Source organism: Myotis myotis, unplaced genomic scaffold, assembly GCF_014108235.1.
Source record: "Myotis myotis isolate mMyoMyo1 unplaced genomic scaffold, mMyoMyo1.p scaffold_m19_p_4, whole genome shotgun sequence".
NCBI lineage: Eukaryota > Metazoa > Chordata > Mammalia > Chiroptera > Vespertilionidae > Myotis > Myotis myotis.
In genome coordinates, this window is record NW_023416346.1 from 52676610 (window position 1) to 52698370 (window position 21761).

Sequence of the window (21761 nt, forward strand, 5' to 3'; positions counted from 1 at the left end):
TCATTTATCTACTTTGATGGAGAATAAATTATGGCAAATATAATTTAAAATATTGTATACACATAGCTTTTCAACAGATGTGCTATCATAATTACATGATGTACTTATAATAACATGAAAGATAGCCTTCCTATCTACACACTTTCTGGAAGATAGAAGAAGGGCAATGTTATCTGTGTCATACTGAGTATACAGAGAAGCTAGACAGCTAACTTAAAAGTGGACCCAGATAAACAATAACATATAAAGAATTGACAGTCACTCAACCATGTGAAGGCCTAAGCCATGATCTCATACTGAAGTGTTTTTAAAACCACTTATTATGATCACTTAAATATAACTTTTAAATAATTCGATGCATACTTAATTCTTTTTTTCTTCAACCTTTTATTCCTAAACCATCCACTTTCCCCACAAGGCAATTGTTTTTATTAGTTTCTTGAATATTCTTACAGGGATATTTTACTTTCTAAACTCTTTAGAGGTTGAGTGAAACTAGGGATGATGGGCTTTAAGCTGAAGAATATTTTCTCTGCCAAAGCCATTCATTCCTTACATCTGCCTCTCATACCCAGAAGGATGGTGGGTGGGACTAGCCAGATACCCTTTTAGGAGATTTATAGAGGTTTTAACTCTATATTCCTAAAACAGAGTGGAACTTTTTGCTTTGTCATTTCACATGTGCATTCTCCTCTGCTCTCTTTTAATCAGAACACTCATTCTCCTTTGAAAAAATATAACTTTTCCTTTAAATAGGTGATGGGCAAAACTTCTCAATTTGTTCAGGTGCCTTAGTAAGTTAAAAAAAAAAAAAGTAAACAACAATCGAAATCCCAGAACATAAAAAAACAAACAAAAATCTCAGAAGACTGGGAGCCTGAGGCCATCCTCTTTACTTCATTTTTCCTGGTATGTTACCTGAGCATTTGCAAAAAGGATGCCAAATGGGGAACACAGTCTCTACAGAGGCTCTACTGACCAAAGGTTAGGGTAGGTTCAAGTTGCTTAAAGAAAGGGGAAAAGGGAAAAAACTTAATGGGCGCCCTTAACACTTTGATGGAAGCTCGAAATTAGAAAAGCCAAAATATCAAACTATAGACAAAGTTTAGAGTGCGTGGGTTGGGTATAGCTAATGAAAAGGTTAGCCAGCAGGCAGGCTGGGAAACACCCCAAGGCTGACTGACTGTGGGGAGGACAAGTTTTAAATACCTACCAGAGCCTAGTAATCTATTAGCCTTCGTTCTCTGCCCCAGGCTCTGCTCTAGTCCCCAGAGCAGCTAGCTGCAGGAAAGCCAGCAGCCCTATTTTTAAACACTTACACCTCTCCCTTGAATTTCAGAAAGCTTGAGTTACCAGCGTTAAATTTAAATAATGTTTCTTCTTAAACAAGTGAAGACAAACTTGAATTCCCTAGCCAAGGCCAAATATAAAAGAAGGGAAGGGAACAAAAAGTGATTACAGCATGAGAGTGAGGTGATGAGGAAGGGTGGGGGGTTGCGGGGAGAAGGAAGGACTTACCGCAGCCTCTGCAGGCTGCCCCCACAGACTCAGGGCCAGTAAGAACAAGCCGGCTGCCAGGCTGACTCCACGAAGTTTCATTCTTCTCCGGCTCCTGCAGCTCCTTCAGCACCCACACGAAATCCCTGGCTGGCTCTGACCAATTGACATAATCTTGAGGGTTTATTGGGCGAGAGCTAGAGCCTGAGAGGGAGAGCGAGGGTGCCCCAATTGTGCAGGTCGGCTTAGGTGAGGAGAAAGAAGCTTTTATAGAGTGGAGGGGGAAAAAAGAAGAAGCTATTCTTCCCTCCCCCTCCCCTCCTCAAAGCCGGTCTCTTGGGAGTACTTTTCCCTTCTGTCCAGACTTGCAAACTTTTTCCTCACGCAAATCCCACAGATCTACTTTCCTGCCTGTCTTCCCCCGCACCGCCCCCTCCCCATCAGCTCTGGGGAATTTGAGGATCACTCCGCCACAGCCTTCAGCAGCAACCTGCAAGGGAGTGACGCTCAGTTATTTGGGGGAGGGAAACTCCCAGACCAGATGACTGACCACTGTGAGTGTAACCGAGAAGCTTTTCTATTCGTTCACTTGCACTTTCCGTGGATACTACTCTTCCCTGCCCAGTTCAACTCTCATTGGTGCGAGCACCCAAGCCAATTAGAAATAGACCTGAGTTGGAACTATTTTTTTTTAGCGGATGGATCTCATGGAGAACGGATCTTTTTACTGTTAATGATTAGAAAAATTTTGGTCGCTGCTCCTAGAGCTGCCGGTGTTCTTTCTCTTCAACCTGTTGGCAGGGAAGAGTTTGTACATACAACAGAATATGTGAAAATATTAGAAATATATAAATATATTTGTATAAGTAAATATATGCTTATAATCAAAGAATTAAGAAAATGAGCATACCTATATTTGTGTGAATACTTTATTGGGAGCTATATATATATGAGATTTGGGAACATTCAGTAAATATTAGTAATTATTGTATGGTTGAATGTTATTGAAATACACTCATACATTTTTATTCAGCTACATTGAATGTCATAATATTTACCTCTTATATTGAATTAGCATGAAAGTTATTCACTCTCATTATAGTTGTGTTTCAGAGGGACTTAGGACAGAGAATTAAATAGCTGTCAGGCAATTTTCCTTAAAAATAACACAAACACCTAACTAGAAATATTTATATTGAGTTGATGGCAGTTGTATAGACCTATCCCAAAAAGACATTACTTTTTTTAATTTTGGTATATAGATTTTTCAAGTACCAACACGTCCAGAAAATACTTGGATGTGGACTCCTTGGAGGGTCTTACAGGGATTTACTGAAGAATTATTCAGAACATTTCTGTTATCTCGGATCCTAGAATTTATAACTTTAGAGTCTTTCAAGGTTTTAGAACTATTTCATGGGGTCCCACTCACCCTTATGTTCTACTCAGTTTAGGGTAGATTTACAACTCCAAGAACTACCAGCAGCAGCAGCAGCACCACCACCACCACCCCTATCTCCCAGGAGCTTAGTATAAAATCGGTTGGAATGAGTGTTGTATGCATTTGGGCAAATCTGAAAGGACATGTTGGGGCCCACTTGTCTACATAAAAGTCTCGTGCCTAATCTATATGTGAGTTATGTTGTAACAGTTAACAGTGTCTCATGGGAATGTGTGATGCATAATTGCTTACACCTTAGAGTATAGGTCTCTATGAGCCGTGCATGAAGTTGTGGAGATGCTTGGGAATGTTGTGGTAGAGGTTCCCCAAAATGAGAAAGACTACCGGCTGCCCAAGGTAGGGTGGATGATTGACAGCAGACAACCCCGCCCCCTTCCCTTCCATTCCTTCCTCTCTTGGTGCTGGGAACTATCTTTTGAGTGCGGCAAGTTGTAGCGGGCACTGCTGAGCATGTTTCCCTTTAGGGCACTTCTTATCTAGGAGCTGAATTTTGTTTCTACCGAACTGAGCTACTTCTCTCCCCTACCCGGTCCTTCTGAATAAGGAAGCAGCCTGCAAGCATCAGCGGAGCCCAGATGAGCCTGGGCTTCGGAGCCACTTAGCAGTCTCCTGGGACGCTGCTCTGGAGGATCTGAAAGCATGCACCGTGGGTGAGCTGTTGCTGCCCCGACCTCCTTTCCTCTTTCCTTCTTTGGACTATTTTGCCATACTGAGACTATACATACTTGTAGTTCTGTCATTGCAGAGAAAGTGGGGTCAGGCAGCAGAAGAGGGTGGGGGTGTCTGTGGACAGACGCAGGACTCTGGAGCCTAGAGAGCCCATGTTACTCACACTCCCTCCTGTTTCAGGTTGTGGCTACTCCTGATTACATTCTGCCTGATCGAGAAACTTGCCAGAGCGGTGAGTCTCTTCTAACGACCCTTTCCCTCCTCCTCCTTTGACCCCCACCTCTGGTGTTTGTGTTAGGGGGATTACAGAGGGCTGCCTCACAAAACGTAGGTCACATCACTCTCATTTGTATTCCTCCTTCTTAGAGAGGAATAGCAGAGTGTCAGGCTAATGCCTTTGGGAATCAGACATATTTCTGTCCCAAAACTTTGTAATGGGTTGGGAAAATAAAAGTAGAAGACACAAGAGACACAGGAACCTTACCAGAAGATTTGAGATGACTGACATCTGATGCTTTTCTCTGCATCAGTCTCCGAGGCAGAAGAAATGTAATTTTCCCTGGTCTACAAGAACATGAATTTGGCACACAAATTTGAGAGTTGAAGGGAGCATAAGGAGTGGGACTTGAAAGTGTCGCAAATGTTATAGGAGTTGAGCTTAAGTATTTGTTTATGAGTCCTTTGGCAGTACACAGTGACAACATCTGGATTTGTCTACCTGAACTGAACTGATAACACTAGGTAATGTTCAATTTCTGCCTGATGTTTTATTTTATTGGTTTCCTTTGTGTTTTATTTTATGTATAAAATTAAAGTGGTTTAGAATAGACAAAAAAGTTTAAAGTTAACATTTAATAATAGGCCAGAGCAATGAGTCTCTTCTCCCGACCCTTTCCCTCCTCCTTTGACTGTTTAGATATCTTACATAAAATCAACTAGTGATTTCAGGCAAAGGAATTTCTGTAGACATTTGCTCAAGAAAAGTCTAATGGACCCCAGAAATTAGAGAGATCTCTAATGGAATTACTAGGATAATTTACCAAAGGTAGTGTGCTCTGAATAATTGGAGATGCTGCAGTTTTCCAGTCTCACTAGCTACTTATGTTCACAGAAATAAAGTTAACTGTGGAGTTCAATATGAAGTTGTTCCACTATTGACTACTGTTTCACTTCTCTATTTTAAAAAAACAACACACCTCTTAATAATAGCCAGCCATACACTATATAGATAACAAATGAATAAGATATTTCCCTTGTGGGTTTTGACAATTTTAACTGATTGGCTCTAATTTACATATTTTAAAATCCTATTTATAAAGCAACACAATTCAACCAATTAAAATTACATAGTACCTTTATGAAAAAAAAAATGATTACATTGTCCTGGTATATGTCTTCAAGAAAATATCAGAATGATGTAAAATAGTTTCCCTTCATAAAAGAGGATGGGTGATGCCAGGAATCTTGATTTTTAACATTTTGTGGCCTCTTAACTCAGAATGTCAGCTCTTATGTAAATAAATTCTAGACTTTGTAAATAGATGTATTGATCTAGGGTTCTGCACACTTCCCCATCTGATTCCTCCAGTATACAAGTTTAGTTATGTGTTGCCTTGAGGTTTAATACTACATATATTGAAAATGCCAGGTTTTGATTAGTTAACAATTTGTCCAGGAACCTTGCACTTGTGAAAATGTCACACTTGAGCAGAATACCCTCCAGTGAAACCTTTATTTTCAGACTCTGGCTGATCATATTCATTGTACTTTTGGGAAAAACACTAACAAATTATTCTGAATAGCTGAAGACTTCCCACACACTGTACCCTGTCCCTTGATATCCTTATAAGTCAGCAGTGGGTGATGCCTTCACTTATTAGAACATGAAGTGTGTCTCCAAAATCAAACACTGCTTCGGTAAGCTTTTTATTCATTGTTCTACAAAGTCACCTGCTGTCAGTGTGATCTTCTTTGGTAAGACTAAAATAAACCTTGAGGTTCCCTGACAGTACTTTCTTCCCTTAAGTCCAGAGCTGCTTCCTTTAATTTTTTGAAAAAATGGAAGAGAAAGAGAAGATACACAGAGTAAGTTCTCAGAAGGTGACTTTTCTGAAGGGAAGTTGTTTTTTTTTTTTTTTTTTTTTTCATTGTACTCCTTCTATTGGATTCTCATCTATATTGCCTGTTTCTCATATTCTACTCTCAAATGCAGTTTATTCTCTGGGTTTGTAATTTTTTTTTTTTACCTTTCAGATGGTTTTAAACATTTTATTTCCCTTACCTCCTTTGACTGATATTAAAAAATAACTATTGTGAATAGATTGACAGGAACTATGTTGTGCTTCATTATGAGAAAGTGTCTTCACTGTGAGAGTTAAGTTACCAATAATGGAATATTGGTGAGCATTTAAGATAGATTCATTTAGGTCAGCGGTTCTCAACCTGTGGGTCGCGACCCCTTTGGGGGTCAAACGACCCTTTCACGGGTCGCTTAAGACTATCGGAAAACATATATATAATTACATATTGTTTTGTGATTAATTACTATGCTTTAATTATGTTCAATATGTAACAATGAAAATACACCCTGAATATCAGATATTTACATTACGATTCATAACAGTAGCAAAATTACAGTTATGAAGTAGCAACGAAAATAAAAATTTTATGGTTGGGGGTCACCACAACATGAGGAACTGTATTAAAGGGTCGCGGTATTAAGAAGGTTGAGAACCACTGATTTAGGTGCTTTTGAGTTCCTTCTTTGTCAGAGTTTATAAAGCAGTTCTCTTTATTAAAGGGATGTAAAGCTAAATGTTAAAATCCAGGATTTATAAATGAATTTTCATTAAATTTCTTTTAAAGGAGTGATGATCTTTATTCAGTTGAAATATTGCACAATTTATTTGAATATGATAGAGCTTAGGATTTCCAAATATTCATAAATGTTTTTGGCTGTTAACTGCCTAAGGCACAGCACACACAAGTTTATCTAAACATAGTCTCTCTAACTCTCTAGAAGTTTACTTTCTCAGACAATGTTAGTCCTTGAGTTCCTTAAAAAATAGGATACTTAACAATCAGTAATTATCTGCAAGTGCATACATTGTGTTAGAGAAAAGACTAGAAGGATCCGTATCTCACCATAGGCCAACATGTCTAGGAGTTAAAATGTGTCCCAAAGTAGCTAGGGTCCTTATGTTTTGTTTCCAATTTTCTTCCCAAATCTGCTTTCAGGAAAGGCTCTAATACAACCAAACACATTTAAAAGTCAATGCCGCGGAGCTCCAGTGGCGCAATCGGTTAGCGCGCGGTACTTATAAGTCATAAAAGTCAAAGCCTACTGGGTGAGTTATTTGGGTGGAGAACGGGCAAAGAGGAGAATACAAGTATCAGTTGTCCCTTCTGCAAAAAGCATAGGTAAAATGCCTTTAGCCACATTCAGATAAAGTTCAGATTGAAATACCTTTTTTGTCTTAAAATTTTAACTTGCATAGATTGATTCTTTCCACTGTGATTCAGATATGGATAAATCCTACTATTAGGATTAAGAGTATTTGCCTTGCTGGGGGCTGTGTCTCTACACACTTTTTCTTTTAAAAAATTTATGGAAATATAATTTACATACCATAAATTCATCCATTTCATCTCTACAATTCAATTATTTTAGTACATTTCCCTAGGTGTGCACCTATAATGATATCCAGTTTTAGAATATTGTTATCACCCCAGTGAGATCCTTCATATTCATTTACAGTTAATCACCATTCCCACAAATAACATAAGGCAAACATGAATCTACTTTTCTATCTGTGTACGTTTGTCTTTTCTGGACTTTTATTTAAATAGAATTGTATAATATGTAATGTTTTGTGTTTGGCATCTTTCACTTAGCATAATGCTCTTGAAGTTCATTCATATTGCAGCACGTACCAGTATTTTACTCTTTTTTAGTAGGCATTTTATTATGGCTATACCACATTTTATTTATGCATTCACCAGTTAATAGACATTTGGGCACTTTGCATTTTGGGCTATTATGGATAATGCTGCTATGAAAATTAATCTACAAATTTTGGTATGGACACATATATTACTTCTCTTTTTTAAATTGTTTTATTGCTTAAAGTATTACACAGAGTATTATATATGTCTCTTTTTTTTCTCCCCTTGAAACTCCCCTAGCCTCTCATGCCTCCCAGTGTCTTGTGTCCATTGGTTATGCTCGTGTTCATGCATACAAGTCCTTTGGTTGATCTCTTACACCATCCCCCACCCTCCAACCCTCCCCAGCCTTCCCGCAGTAGTTTGACAGTCTGTTCGATGTTGCTCTGCCTCTGTATCTATTTTTGCTCATCAGTTTATAATGGTCTTAATTATTCATAAATGAGTGAGATCATGTGGTATTTTTGTTTCATTGACTGGCTTATTTCAATTAGCATAATGCTCTCCAGTTCCATCCATGCTGTCGCAAATGGTAAGAATTCCCTCTTTTTTACAGCAGCATAGTATTCTATCGTATAGATGTACCACAGTTTTCTAATCCATTCGTCTGCTGATGGGCACTTAGGCTGTTTCCAGATCTTAGCTATGGTGAATTGTGCTGCTATGAACATAGGGGTGCATATATCTTTTCTGATTCGTGTTTCTGATTTCTTGGGATATATTCCTTGAAGTGGGATCACTGGGTCAAATGGGAGTTCCATTTTTAGTTTTTTGAGGAAACTCCATACTGTCTTCCATAGTGGCTGCACCAGTCTGCATTCCCACCAGCAGTGCACAAGTGTTCCTTTTTCTCCACATCCTCTCCAGCACTTGTCGTTTGTTGATTTTTATGATGGTAGCCATTCTGACAGGTGTGAGATGGTACCTCATTGTTGCTTTGATTTGCATTTCTCAGATGATTAGTGGCTTTGAGCATATTTTCATATGTCTCTTGGCTTCCTCAGTGTCCTCTTTTGAAAAGTGTCTATTTAGGTCCTTTGTCCATTTTTTTGATTGGATTGTTTATCTTCCTTTTGATAAGTTGTATGAGTTCCCTATAAATGTTGGAGATGAAATCCTTATCAGTGATAACATTGGCAAATATGTTCTCCCTTGCAGTGGGCTTTCTTGTTGTTTTGTTGATGGTTTCTTTTGCTGTGCAGAAGCTTGTTATTTTGATGTAGTCCCATTTGTTTATTTTCTCTTCAGTTTCCAATGCCCTAGGAGCTGTATCAGTGAAGAAATTGCTTTGGCATATGTCTGAGATTTTGTTGCCTTTGGATTCCTCTAGTATTTTTTTGGTTTCCCGTCTGGGCTCTCTATTCTATTCCATTGATCTATATGTCTGTTCTTCTGCCAGTACCAGGCAGTTTTGAGAACAGTGGCTTTGTAATACATCTTGATATCTGGTATTGAGATCCCACTTACTTTGTTCTTCTTTCTCAGGATTGCTGCAGCTATTCGGGGTCTTTTTTTATTCCAGATGAATTTTTGGAGAGTTTGTTCTAGATCTGTGAAATATGCCGATGGTATTTTAATGGGAAGTGAGTTGAATCTATAGATAGCTTTGGGTAGTATGGACATTTTAATGATGTTGATTCTACCAATCCAAGAACATGGTATGTTCTTCCATCTCTTTATGTCTTCCTCTGTCTTTTTTCAACGTCGTGTAGTTTTCTAAGTAGAGGTCTTTTACCGCTTTAGTTAAATTTATTCCTAGGTATCTTAATTTTTTTGGTGCGATGGTAAATGGGATTGCTTTTTTAGTCTCTCTTTCTGTAAGTTCACTATTGGTGTATAGAAATTCCATAGATTTCTTGGCATTAATTTTGTATCCTCCTACATTGCCAAATTCATTTATTAAGTCTAATTGTTTTTTTGATGGAGTCTTTAGGGTTTTTTATGTATAATATCATGTCATCTGCGAATAAGGAGAGCTTTACTTCTTCTTTTCCAATTTGGATGCCTTTTATTTCTCCTTGTTGTCTGATAATCCCCAGTCCTGGTCAGGGTGTTTGTGGGAGCCAACCAATTAACCAATTGATGTGTCTCTCCCACATCAATGTTTCTCTCTCTTCCTTCCTCCCCACACCTCCCTTCAGCTCTCTTTAAAAATCAATGGGAAAAATATCCTCACTGCTTGTGTGAGGATTATATATACACACACCAAGGAACTTATATATGTATAAATGTAGCCTATGGATACAAGCAATAGGGTAGTGAAGACATGGGGTGGCTGGGTAGGGGCTTGGAGGATAGGGGTAAAGGATGGAAGGGAGATACCTGTAATACTATCAACAATTAAAAGTATATTTTTAAAAAATAATATTATATATATATACTAGCAGCCTGGTGCACAAAATTCATGCAGTCGGGAGGGGGTGGCCCTCAGCCCAGCCTGTGCCCTCTCACAGTCCAGGAGCTCTGGGGCCTAAGCTGTCAGTCAGACATCCTTAGTGCTGCCGCGGTGGCAGGAGAGGCTCCCGCCACCCCACTGCCACTACGCTTGCCAGCCATGAGCCCAGCTTTTCGCTGAGTGGAGCTCCCCGCTGTGGGAGTATACTGACCACCAGGGGGCAGCTCCTGCATTGAGCATTTGCCGCCTGGTGGTCATTGCTTGTCACAGTGACCGGTCATTCCACCATTTGGTCAATTTGCATATTACCCTTTTATTATATAGGATTACTTTAAAAAGTAATCCATAGGCTTCACTAGATTGCTAAAGTAACACATGGCATTAATAAAGAACCCTTAGATTATGCAATTGGTTTTTACAACAAAGTGTCACCTTATGAGGCTTGTTCAAGCATGGCAGGGCATTTGTAATGACTACAAATGCCAACAATCTTTTAGATGTTAAGCATATCATTAAGTCTTCAGTAAATATACTCCCATATTCTATAAACTATAGCCAAGCCATATCATAGGAGCAAAATATGCTATTCCCCTAATTATTTCATTAATATAAGAATGAAACAAATAAATTTTCAAATATCAAATACATATTATTTTTTTCTTGCAGGTGTTATATCGATAACTCAATAATTTCACCACCCATGCTTATACTATGAACTTGTCCTAGGCTATATAGGTGGAAGGACATAAACATATAGAAAACATAACGAAGCAACTAGTATTAATCTAATAAAAGAGAAACATGTAAATTGACCACACCTCTGCTACCCCAAGCCATGCCCACCAGCCAATGAGAGCAACTATATACGAATTAACCCAACCAAGATGGCAGCTGGCAGCCATGGAGCTGGAGCAAGCAGGAGGCTTGGTTGCCCAGGTGATGGAGGAAGCCAAGCTTCCTGCCTGCCCTGGCCAGCTGTGGCCTCTGCTCAAGGCAACAAAGTTTCAATTATAGAAGATAAATACATCCCAGATACTTGCTTCCATCCAGGCTCCACTGGGAGCTTGGGTGGCTGGGGGCCATCGCCAGCCTGCAAACAGCTATCAGCCCCTCAATCAGGATGGCCACACCCTCAAGGGGTGAGGGCCCCATCTGGGGGGCTTGTGCAGCCTGAAAACAGCTATCAGCCACTCACCCAGGCTGGCCAGGCAACCCAGCGGGGACCCCCACCCTGAAGGGGCTGTGGCCAACCTACAAACAGCCATCAGCCCCTCACCCAGGCTGGCCAGGCACCCAAGCGGGACCCCCACCCTGATCCAGGACACTCTTCAGGGCAAACCAGCCAGCCACCACCCATGCACCAGGCCTCTATCCTATATAATAAAATGGTAATATGCAAATTGACCCTAACAGCAGAATGACTGGTCACTGTGACACACACTGACCACCAGGGAGCAGACACTCAATGCAGGAGCTGCCCTCGGGTGGTCAGTGTGCTCCCACAGGGGGAGCTCTGCTCAGCCACAAGCCAGGCTGACAGCTACCAGTACAGCGGTGGTGGTGGGAGCCTCTCCCGCCTCCTCAGCAGCGCTAAGGATGTCCAGCTGCATCTTAGGCCTGCTCCCCACTGGCAATGGACATCCCCCGAGGGCTCCTGGGCTGCCAGAGGGATGTCTGACTGCCAGCTTAGGCCCAATCCCCCGGGGAACAGGCCTAAGCCAGCAGGTGGACATCCCCCAAAGGGTCCTAGACTGCTAGAGGGCACAGGCCAGGATGAGGGACCCCCCCGAGTGCACAAATTTTTGTGCACTAAGCCTCTAGTGTGTGTGTGTGTGTGTGTGTCTATTTTTTTCCTACAAATGATACTGAAGTCTTCTTATTATAAAAACATGGTTTTTGTTTGTTTTTGTTGTTGTTTTGTTTTTTTAATTTGTAAAATAAAATTTATTCTTAGGGCATGGAGATTGGGAGAATGGAGTGTGGAAAACAGGATCTAAGAGAGTCTTTTGGGAGGGATACAACCATTGTGGCAAGTTATCTCCATTTTACAGGCAAAGAACTGAAACAGAACAGTTTATTAAGGTGCCCAGGATCACACAGTTAGTAAGCAGAAGGAGCATGTAAAACCCTGGTAACTGGGTTCTGGAGTCAATGTTCCTGACTACTACAATTGACATAGTTAAGGAATATTTGCAAATGGGTGAGTATTTCTAAACACAAACATATGGATGGGAACAAAGAATTTGTGATTTTTAAGTATATCTATTTTCTAATAAAATTTACTTTTCTGATTTGGATCAATATGACATTTTTGTTTGTTTTAGAGTTTTTTTTGTTTTGCTTTGAGGAACCATAGTCCCTCAAGTTCAGGAAAAAATTATTTCACTTTGATAATAAGAATTGATCTTAACTTCTATCCTTTCTGACCTATATAACATTCTGATAAAGAACCTTGTCAGAAAAGGCTTGAGTTTAATTTATATAGAATTTTAAATTAGAATTTTTTCATTTAAATTCTTTATTGTTTAGGGTATTTAAATAGCATGGCTTCATTTTTTTCTCTGTAACTCTAACCACCTCAATCATATTATTACCAAATTCCTGGTCATTGTCTACTCTTCTTCAACAACCATTTAACCTTAAGCCTCTTACAATTTAGACTGATTCTACTACACCAAAATGACTGTCTTTAAAGTTACTAATGACAACCCCAATGGTTTCTTTGTAGTCCTCATTCCATCTGACGTCTCTTCTATAGTGTTTGGCATTTTACATTACTTTTCTTCCTTTGGCTTCCAAGACACTATGCTTTATTTTTTCTCCTTATACTTCCCTGATATTTTTATATTACTCATTCAACATTTATTGGTTGAGCAACCACTGTATTCTAAATAGTATGCCAGGCTCTGGTGACATAGTAGTGAACAAGTAAGGCATGGTCTTTGCCAACGTTATGCTTACAATTTCCATCACTCCCTGGTCTAAAAATGGTGGGTTTCCTCAGCATTTTAACCTTTGCCTTCTTCTTGCCTCAGTAGTACTAACTATGCCTTCTATATATTGATGACTTCCAAATTTATATTATGAATCTAGACATCTCTTTTAAGTTCCAAACCTACTAAGCTCTTGTTCCTGTATATAGATAAATTGATATATACAAAGTACTTAAAACTAGAGCTTAGTATAAGCACTCAACCAATGTCAGCTATTTTTATTTGGTATTGCCCCAAACACAGTGTATACAAAAATAAAACTATTTTCTAGTCCTTCCAGACACTCCAAGCTGATACTATCATTTTTTTTTTTTATCTTTGATACATGGCATCACCATCCACCCAGTTTAAAGCAAGAAACTATAGGATCAGCCACTAACTCTCATTATCTCCATCCTTCTCACTAACTTCTGTTAGTTTCACCAAAAACTGGTAGAATCCAGCTTTTCCATTTATATTATGTTGGTTTCCATCCTCATCAGCATACATAAGTAGCTTCTTAACTAGGATTTTGTTGTTGTTGTGTGTGTGTGTGTGTGTGTGTGTGTGTGTGTGTGTGTTTTACCTACTGACTCCATTCTAATCTCTACACTACCACCAGAGTTATTTCACTAACAACAAATTCAATTGTATTATCTCTTGTTTTAAAACCTTTTTTGGGTTTCTTATTTCTTCCAGGATTAAAATACATACTCTTTGGCTTAGCATACTTAAGGCTCTTTATTATCTGGACCCAGCTACTTTTCCAGCCTTATGTCTCTGTTTTTTCCTGACACCCATCCTTTTCAAATTGATAGTTCTCATTACGCTTTATTCAGATTGAACTTCTCTCCATTCCCAAACCACTTTATGTTCTGTTACATCTTTTTACTTTTGCATAAGCTGCCTCTGTATCTGGAATGACTTTCTCCATCTTTTACACCTTCTCCTCTACCTAGTGAACGTTTACTCATTCTTTACCCAGATAAAATGTCATATCCTCTATGAAACAGACCTCTCCAGAAATAATCATTCTTCTATCCCTTGTGCTTCTAAGGTTCTTTGAGCCCCTTTGGTAGCACCTACTATGTACTATAATTGTGAAATTCCTGTGCTTATATGGCTATATTACCCTCTACATCCTTGTATTAACAATGTAGAGGATAATGCCAATTATATATTAGGTGATCAATAATGAATATCAAATGATTAAACAGATCTACTCCTAATGGTCTGTAACAAGTGCCTTTTCCCTGTCTATCTAGGAATTACTTATGCTAACTCTAATACCAATTGCTTTGATGGAAAAATAACAACCATGTTAAAAAGCATTTCCCAATTTTGACAACTGATATATGACAAGATGAGGAAAAGGGAGCTGTTAGACAAGACTCTCTCTTTTGTAGGTGGTATGTCTATAAGAATGGTCATGTTTCTTAATTGCCCCCTCCTCTTTTCCCCCCATCCGACCACCTTAATAATGACATATTATTTCCTGTGCTTTAAGTTTACAAAGCACTTATTCAATATTATGTCATTACTTGCACAAGACTACCCTATGAAATATATAGGGAAAATATTCTCAACCCAGAGAGATTAACTGATTTATCCAAAATCACAAATCGAGCAAAGAGTAGAATTTGGGTTAAAACTCATTATGTTGTGCTGTATCTCTAAAACATACTTTTTGTTATCTCTTCTCATGATTCCCACAACAAATCTGATTGTTCTGATTTCAGCCATCCCCTACCTCTCATCCACTTTTTTAATACATCTTTTCTCTGCAAGCAAAGGGTCTATTCTAAAATACAAATATAATTATGCCATTCCAACATCTGTAAAAACTCCCTATACTTGTTATCATCTGGCTCTGCCTAACCATCTGTCCCCATCTCCTGTCATTTTTCTTACTAGAGGCCCAGTGCACAAAATTTGTGCACTTGGGGGGTCCCTCAGCCTGGCCCGTACCCTCTCGCAGTCCAGGAGCCCTTGGGGGATGTCTGACTGATGGCTTAGTGCTGTGTGCAGCACTCTTCGCGAGGGGCCTAAGCCATCAGTTAAACATCCTTAGCACTGCTGTGGAGGTGGGAGAAGCTCCCGCCACTGCCGCTGTGCTCGCCAGCCGTGAGCCCAGCTCAGGCTTCTGGCGGAGCAGCACTCCCCCTGTGGGAGCACACTGACCACCACGGGTAGCTCCTGCATTGCGTGTCTTCCCCCTGGTGGTCAGTGTTCATCATAGTGACCGGTCATTCTGCCATTCACTCAATTTGCATATTACCCTTTTATTATATAGGATACTGATGTTTAGATCACACTTATACTTTGATGGTGGATCAATATACCATGTTTTTCCTTCTGTTTGAAACACTGTCCTTTTCTCATTCTTTGCCTTCCTCCTGTCTCTATAGGTGAACATATTATATTTCCATAAAGGTCCACTTTAGTGAATACTTTCCTGAAGTCTCCCCTTATTCCTTTTTTAAAAAATTATAGTTGAAAGTATTACATATGTTGCCTTGTCTTCCCTTCTTTCTATCCTCTCTTCCTTTGCTTTTTCTCTTTCTTTTCTTCAGTGAATACTTATTTAGTGCCTACTATGTGCCAAACACTGTGATCATCCCTGCTGCTTGAAAGACAATGGCATACACTAAGCCAGTGTGGCTGGAGCAGGTGAAAGGTAAAGTGGAGGGAGGTAAGCAGAGCACTGCATGTTATGAAGCTGGAGGAATAGGAAAGGGCCAGAACTTCCCTGCACTCTTATTTTGCTCCCTGACTTCTCAGAGCAGTTGCCTAATGCCTGTGCTAAGGTGTATTTCTCTAGGTGAGGTATGATAGGCATTATGGTAATTACTGGCCACTGACTCTGTGTGCAGCACTGACAAGCCCTTTATACACAAAGGGAACACTCATGTGGCACACATCTGTCCCATCCAGGTTTATAAAATGTAGGCAAAACATGAGGTATGTGTCATTACTCAGCTTTTTGGGGGTTCTATGTTTAATGTTAGAGGTCTATTTCTGGATATTTTCCCTTTATGGATTATAGTGTGGTTAAAAAATAAAATCTTGGAATCTTGAACCAAATGTTCCTAGGTTCAAATACAGATTCCAACACTAACTATAGCCTTAGAAAAATCACTAAATATATTAACTCTAACATTATGACTATTGTTGTTATTCTCTCACCACTCACTGTGATGGCTTCTTTACTAGAAATGGGTTGTAAGCCATTTGGGGGGCACTTTAGAGAAAATTGCTAATTATGTGTTGAATTTGTATTTCAAGCTTCCTAGGGGAGAAAAAGGAGAATTGTCATAATTGTTCTACTTTCTCCAAAGCCACTTTACCTATGCTGCTCTACCTTTGTGACCTCCTGTGGAAAACTATATGTCTGAAGATACCTCCACAGGCATCTTTGAAGTCCCACTTTCCCTTTGTCTAATAACAATAGGGCAACATTTGCCATTATCTTTCAATCTGGTCTCCTTGCACTGAAGGGGAATTGGTGCTCCTCAGAGGAAATTTCCTTGGCCATAAAATCTCTACAGCATTTACCTCGGAGAGACCATGCTTTCTCACAAATGTCTGGGACCTCTGGCCAAAAGACTGAATTACTAATAATACTTTGGGAGACATATTTTCTATGGGGGAGGGAGCAAAAATTAAGTGGTATTTTTCCTTGCTCTGTAAAGCTTTGAGTGACTTTTATTTTTTAAAAAGAGGTTTGTTTTTTTATTTTAAATTGATTTTAGAGAGAGGAAGGGGGAAGGAGAAAGAGAGGAGAGAGAGAGGGAAGGAGGGAGAGAGAGAGAGAGAGAGAGAGAGAGAGAGAGAGAGAGAGAGAGATCAACCTGTTACCTCCCACGTATACTATTTTCAGGAAATACTGACATGATCAATGAGTCTTTTGCCCATTATTATGACAGACAATTACCTGAACATATAACTACTTGTATCATATATATCTGGCATAAATGCTCATACCAAATATTACACATATTATTTTATTGTTTATTCATTTTTAATATTTATATGTGAAGGAACCACTGAGCTAAAGCCAGCCCAATTTTTAATATTTATATTATAAAGGCTGTATTATAAAGGCTGACACTCTAATCACAGTCTTTGCCTTTAGTTTTTTCCCCTCTATATACGATCTTCCTAAATCACCACTTTTACACTTCCCTTGGTCAAGAAATTGTTACATCATTGAGATGCCTACTCAATTAAAACATTATATTTCTCCCCCACCTCCCAAATCTCTCCCTAATGGGCTGCCAGAATAATTGAAGACATACTAGTCAAGTTGAAAGAGCTTTCTCTGGTTTGATGTCCAGCAACTGTTTTGAGCCCTCAGTCTGAGCCCTTCAGTCTTGAAGCCATGGGAGGAGATGGAAACTCCCATTCTCCCTAATGTCTGTGATAACCAGTTTATACTGTCTCAGTCAGAACTTAAGCCAGTGGGGAAAAGAGCATTCTGACATAAAACAGTGTACTTTAGGGTCAAATTAACAGCAGTCCATTTCTCTACTTTGAAGGATCACTCTGTGCATTTCTATGTGTACATTTCTCTGTAAATGTACGTATTGGTTATTCCCTCCTGTATACCACTGAGAGTATGTACTTAGTTAAGGTTTTTTATTTGTAAGTTTGTTTTCTGTTTAGTGTTACCTGTCTTTTCCCATTCTGAAACAATCTGAAAATTACAGCAACATTTCAAAGTATAGTACAAAATGTTTTTCTTTATTTGAGAGTATGTTGCCAATGTGATGTCACATGATTGAAATATTTTAGTGTGTGTATTTCCTACAAACAAAGATATTGTGTTGTATAATCATTTTTTTTCTATTTAAAAAGTTATGAAACATTCTAGGCAACAAAAAAAGTTATAATACATATGAATCTATAATAATATAAGCCTAAGCAACCAAACGGACGACCGAACAGGCTGCATGGGGTGACTAGCCAGCAGGGTGGTTAGTGAGGGACAACCAAATGACTAAGCAGCAGGCTGCATGGGGTGACCAGGCCGGCATGGGGGTTAGTGAGGGGCAACCAAATGACCGAACAGCAGGCTGCATGGGGCGACCAGGCCTGCATGGGGGGCAGTTGGGGGCGATCAGGCCAGCGGGGGGGGGGCAGTGAGGGGCAACCAGGTTGGCAGAGGGGGGCAGTAAGGGGCAACCAAGCTGGCATGGGGGACAGTTAGGGGTGACCAGGTCAGCAGGGGGGGCAGTTAGGGGTGATCAGGCAGGCAGGCAGGTGAGCAGTTAAGAACCAGTGGTCCTGGATTGGAGCGGGTGCAGGCTGGGCTGAGGGGGACCCCCCCATGCAGGAATTTCATGCACCGGGCCTCTAGTATTATATAAAATAATATAATGAACATATGTAATAATGTAATGAAAATAATATAATGAACATAGGACCATAACTCAACCTAAGAAATAAAATATTACCAATGTAGTTAAAAGCAACTGTGTACCACTCCCACAGCCCCATATCCACCATCCTGAATTTGGTATATAGCATTCATTCCTGAGCTGGGGTCCCTAAGTGGGTTTTAGGTTGTTTTATAAATGCCCTGAAATTGTATACAAAATTAGATATGTATGTGCATTTTTCTGGGGAAGGTCAATCAGTTCATCACTTTGATGAGATTTATATGGATAAAGGTAAGTGTGTAAAGTACCAGATTTCATGGGAAAAATAGCCTACAGTTAGTGCATATCCTTTCCTGCAACTCCTTTATTGTTTAGTTCTTTGTATTCTGGCTTTCTCCTTAACCAATTTACTGAAATTGATTTCTTAAAGGTCACTTTATAATCACCAAATTCAATTACTTCTCAGCCCTTATCTTCATTGCACTACCAATAGCATCTTACTCTTGGACTCACTTCTCCTTCTATAATTTCTCCTTCACTTCCGCTTCCTTTTTAAATTCTTTCATCTGCTCATTTGAAAAATATAATATCTGCCTCATATAGTTATGAGGAATAGAGTTATAAGGTTCTTATAAATTGCCTGGTTGATGTATGTGTTTAGCAAATTGTAGCTAATATTGACAGTTCTCATACCACTGTGGTGTGTCTCTTCATATCCAAACACCCTATTTAAGGTGTTACTAATGGACAGAAGTCATGCCAAGAAGACACCCTGTAATTACTGCCTCAGTTTCCTGCAGTGTTGTGCATTATCTTAGTAGCTGTATACCTATAAGTAGTTCAGATTAGCACAGGATCAATGATCCTTAGAGTCTTCAAGAGAAAATAATTTACTGGTTAGTTTTAAATTGCACAGAGATATATATTTTAAAATGTCATCCCCCAAAGTTTGTAACACTATTTTCAGCCTGGTCATTTTTAAGGGCTCTGATGGTAAAAATGTAGTTCTCCCTTCCTTGTTTGTTCAGCTTTTGCCCACTCTGCTACTAAATAGATTGAAAAATGAAGGTGCCAACTCTATTATGAAGGACACCTGCTGGCTTCAAACTGGCTGAGGGCCAGTTATTCTGGATTGGCCATTGAAGAGCCATATGACTTTCTGTCTCTATTTACTTGAAACAGAATGACAGGAAGAATTTATATCAAGTTACGAGTCCCCTGAGCCTGCCCTGTCCTAAGCTGTCCTCTTTATTTTCACATCCACTATTTGCTGCCAGTAACAGTGACATACTTTGTTCATATTCATAATATAACCTTACAATATTTGAGGGCAAGGCCTCTGAGTTGCACCAAAGCCCTTATTGAGGCTCATCTGTCAAGAGCAAAACAGTCAAATTATCTTTGCTCTCTGTTAGGTAGAGTACTTGACTTCAGAATTCCCATCCCTTCAGTCAGGCTAGGGTAGGTTTTGTTGCTGTAGCAGAAGACTCCCAATACCTCAGTGTCTCAAAATAACAAAAGTTTATTTATTGTTTACACTGCATGCCTATCATGTATCACCTGGGAAATAGTATGTGGGCCTAAGACTAGGAGCAGATAAAGCAGCCATCATCTGGAACGTTGCTGACTGTCCTGTTGGAGGGAAAGAGAGCTCCTGAGGTCTCACATTGCACTATCAATTAAATCTTGTTTCTGCATGTGACACATGTCACTTTTCTGATATACCATGGGTCAGACTTGATCAGGCACCAGTGGAGGCCAGGAAGTACAATTCAAATATTTACTCTGAAGGTGAAAAGCTAGAAATATTCAGTCACACTATTACTTAAAGTGCCCTGTAGAAAGATATCACCTAGCCTAGCACATTCTCTTTCCTTGGGACATCTTGCTAAGTCACTTCCTTTCAATTTCATTCCTTCATGTTTCCTTGCTTTTGCAGAAATCAAACTACTTATCAGTTTAGTAATTATTGTGCATACTGTAGGCTGGGCTGCTTAATACAAGGTTCCCCTCCCCCTAATTTGAATTTCTTCTGCCTCTTTGGTGGTTTTTGCAATTATTTGCTGCAGCGATATAAAGAGATATTAGCTTAGACTGGTTTTGTTTCCATAAAATGTTGTCTTTTGGACTCTTCCTCACCTACTGTTTTTACTGTTATAGTAACAGAAAAGTTATAATTCTGTAATTCTCTGACCATAAAAACCTGATTAAATGACTTGCGCAAGGTTATGTAGTTAGTTGGTATTAAAAGAACCTAACTAGAACTCAGGTTTTCTGACTCATAATCTGTGTTCTTTTTATTACTTACACCAGGCCCTATTATAAAGAAAGTTGTATAACTGGTGGCTGTGTAATACTCCCAGAGATGACTGGTAACAACAGACTCTGGTCTTTAAACTTGAACAGAAGGAATTTTCCATTTAAATGTCTCCTTGTGAGTATTTTGATGAATTCCATGTCATAAAATCAGATTTCTGGGATTCCTATGCTGATAAGTTTGCATTCTTTCTTGAAATAAATAACTGGCTCTAAATAAATCAATGACATGATCCTATCTATAAGACTCAAAGGACTTTCACCACCCCCTGCTGCATCTCAATCTAGAATAAGGTATTGTATGCACTGTGATATTACATATTTCTTTCTTCTTTACATCTTTATTGTAGAAAGTATTACATATGTCCCCTTCTTACCCCCATTTACCTCTTCCAACCCACCCCTGCCCCCCATACCAGGCCTTCACCACCCTATTGTCTGTGTCCAGGGGTTATGCATATATGCATACAAATTCATTGGTTGATTTCTTCTACCCACCCATCCTCCCCTGCCTTCCTTCTGAGGTTCAACAGTCTGTTCGATGCTTCTGTGTCTCTGGATCTATTTTTGTTCATCAGTTTATATTGTTCATTAGATTCCACATATTAGTGAGATCATGTGATACTTTCCTTTCTCTAACTGGCTTATTTTGCTTAGCATAATGCTCTCCAGGTCCAACCATGCTTTTACAAGTGGTAAGAGTTCTTTTTTTTTTTTTTTTTTAACAGCTGCGTAGTATTTTATTGAGTAATTGTAATACAGTTTGTTAATCCACTCATCTGCTAATGGACACTTAGGCTGTTTCCAAATCATAGCTATTGTAAATTGTGCTGCTATGAACGTAGGGGTGCATATATTCTTTCTGATTGGTGTTTATGATTTCTTAAGATATATTCCTAGCAGTGGAATCACTGGGTCAAATTCTATTTCCCTTTTTAATTTTCTGGGGAAACGTTTCCACAGAGGCTGCACCAGTCTGCATTTCAACCAGCAATGTACTAGGGTTCCCTTTACTCCACATCCTCATCAATACTTTTCATTTGTTGATTTGTTGATGGTAGCCATTCTGACAAGTGTGAGGTGGTAACTCATTGTTGTTTTGATTTGCATCTCTCAGATGATTA

The 21761-nt window shown here is 39.3% G+C and overlaps 2 protein-coding genes across 8 annotated transcripts in view; one reads left to right on the forward strand and one right to left on the reverse strand.

Moving 5' to 3' along the window:
- The window catches only part of COL4A5 (collagen type IV alpha 5 chain), a 328420-nt gene extending 326496 nt beyond the window's left edge, over positions 1-1924 (reverse strand). For all 5 annotated transcript variants that reach the window (XM_036305697.1, XM_036305696.1, XM_036305695.1 and 2 more), the window contains exon 1: positions 1519-1924. In XM_036305697.1, coding sequence (XP_036161590.1) covers positions 1519-1599 — 81 coding nt within the window. In that variant the 5' untranslated portion in view covers positions 1600-1924. The remainder of the gene's footprint in view (positions 1-1518) is intronic.
- Positions 1925-3342: 1418 nt separating this feature from the next.
- Positions 3343-21761, forward strand: part of COL4A6 (collagen type IV alpha 6 chain) — a 398864-nt gene continuing 380445 nt past the window's right edge. For all 3 annotated transcript variants that reach the window (XM_036305431.1, XM_036305429.1, XM_036305430.1), the window contains exons 1-2: positions 3343-3609; positions 3809-3860. In XM_036305431.1, the coding sequence (XP_036161324.1) occupies positions 3599-3609; positions 3809-3860 (63 nt within the window). In that variant the 5' untranslated portion in view covers positions 3343-3598. The remainder of the gene's footprint in view (positions 3610-3808; positions 3861-21761) is intronic.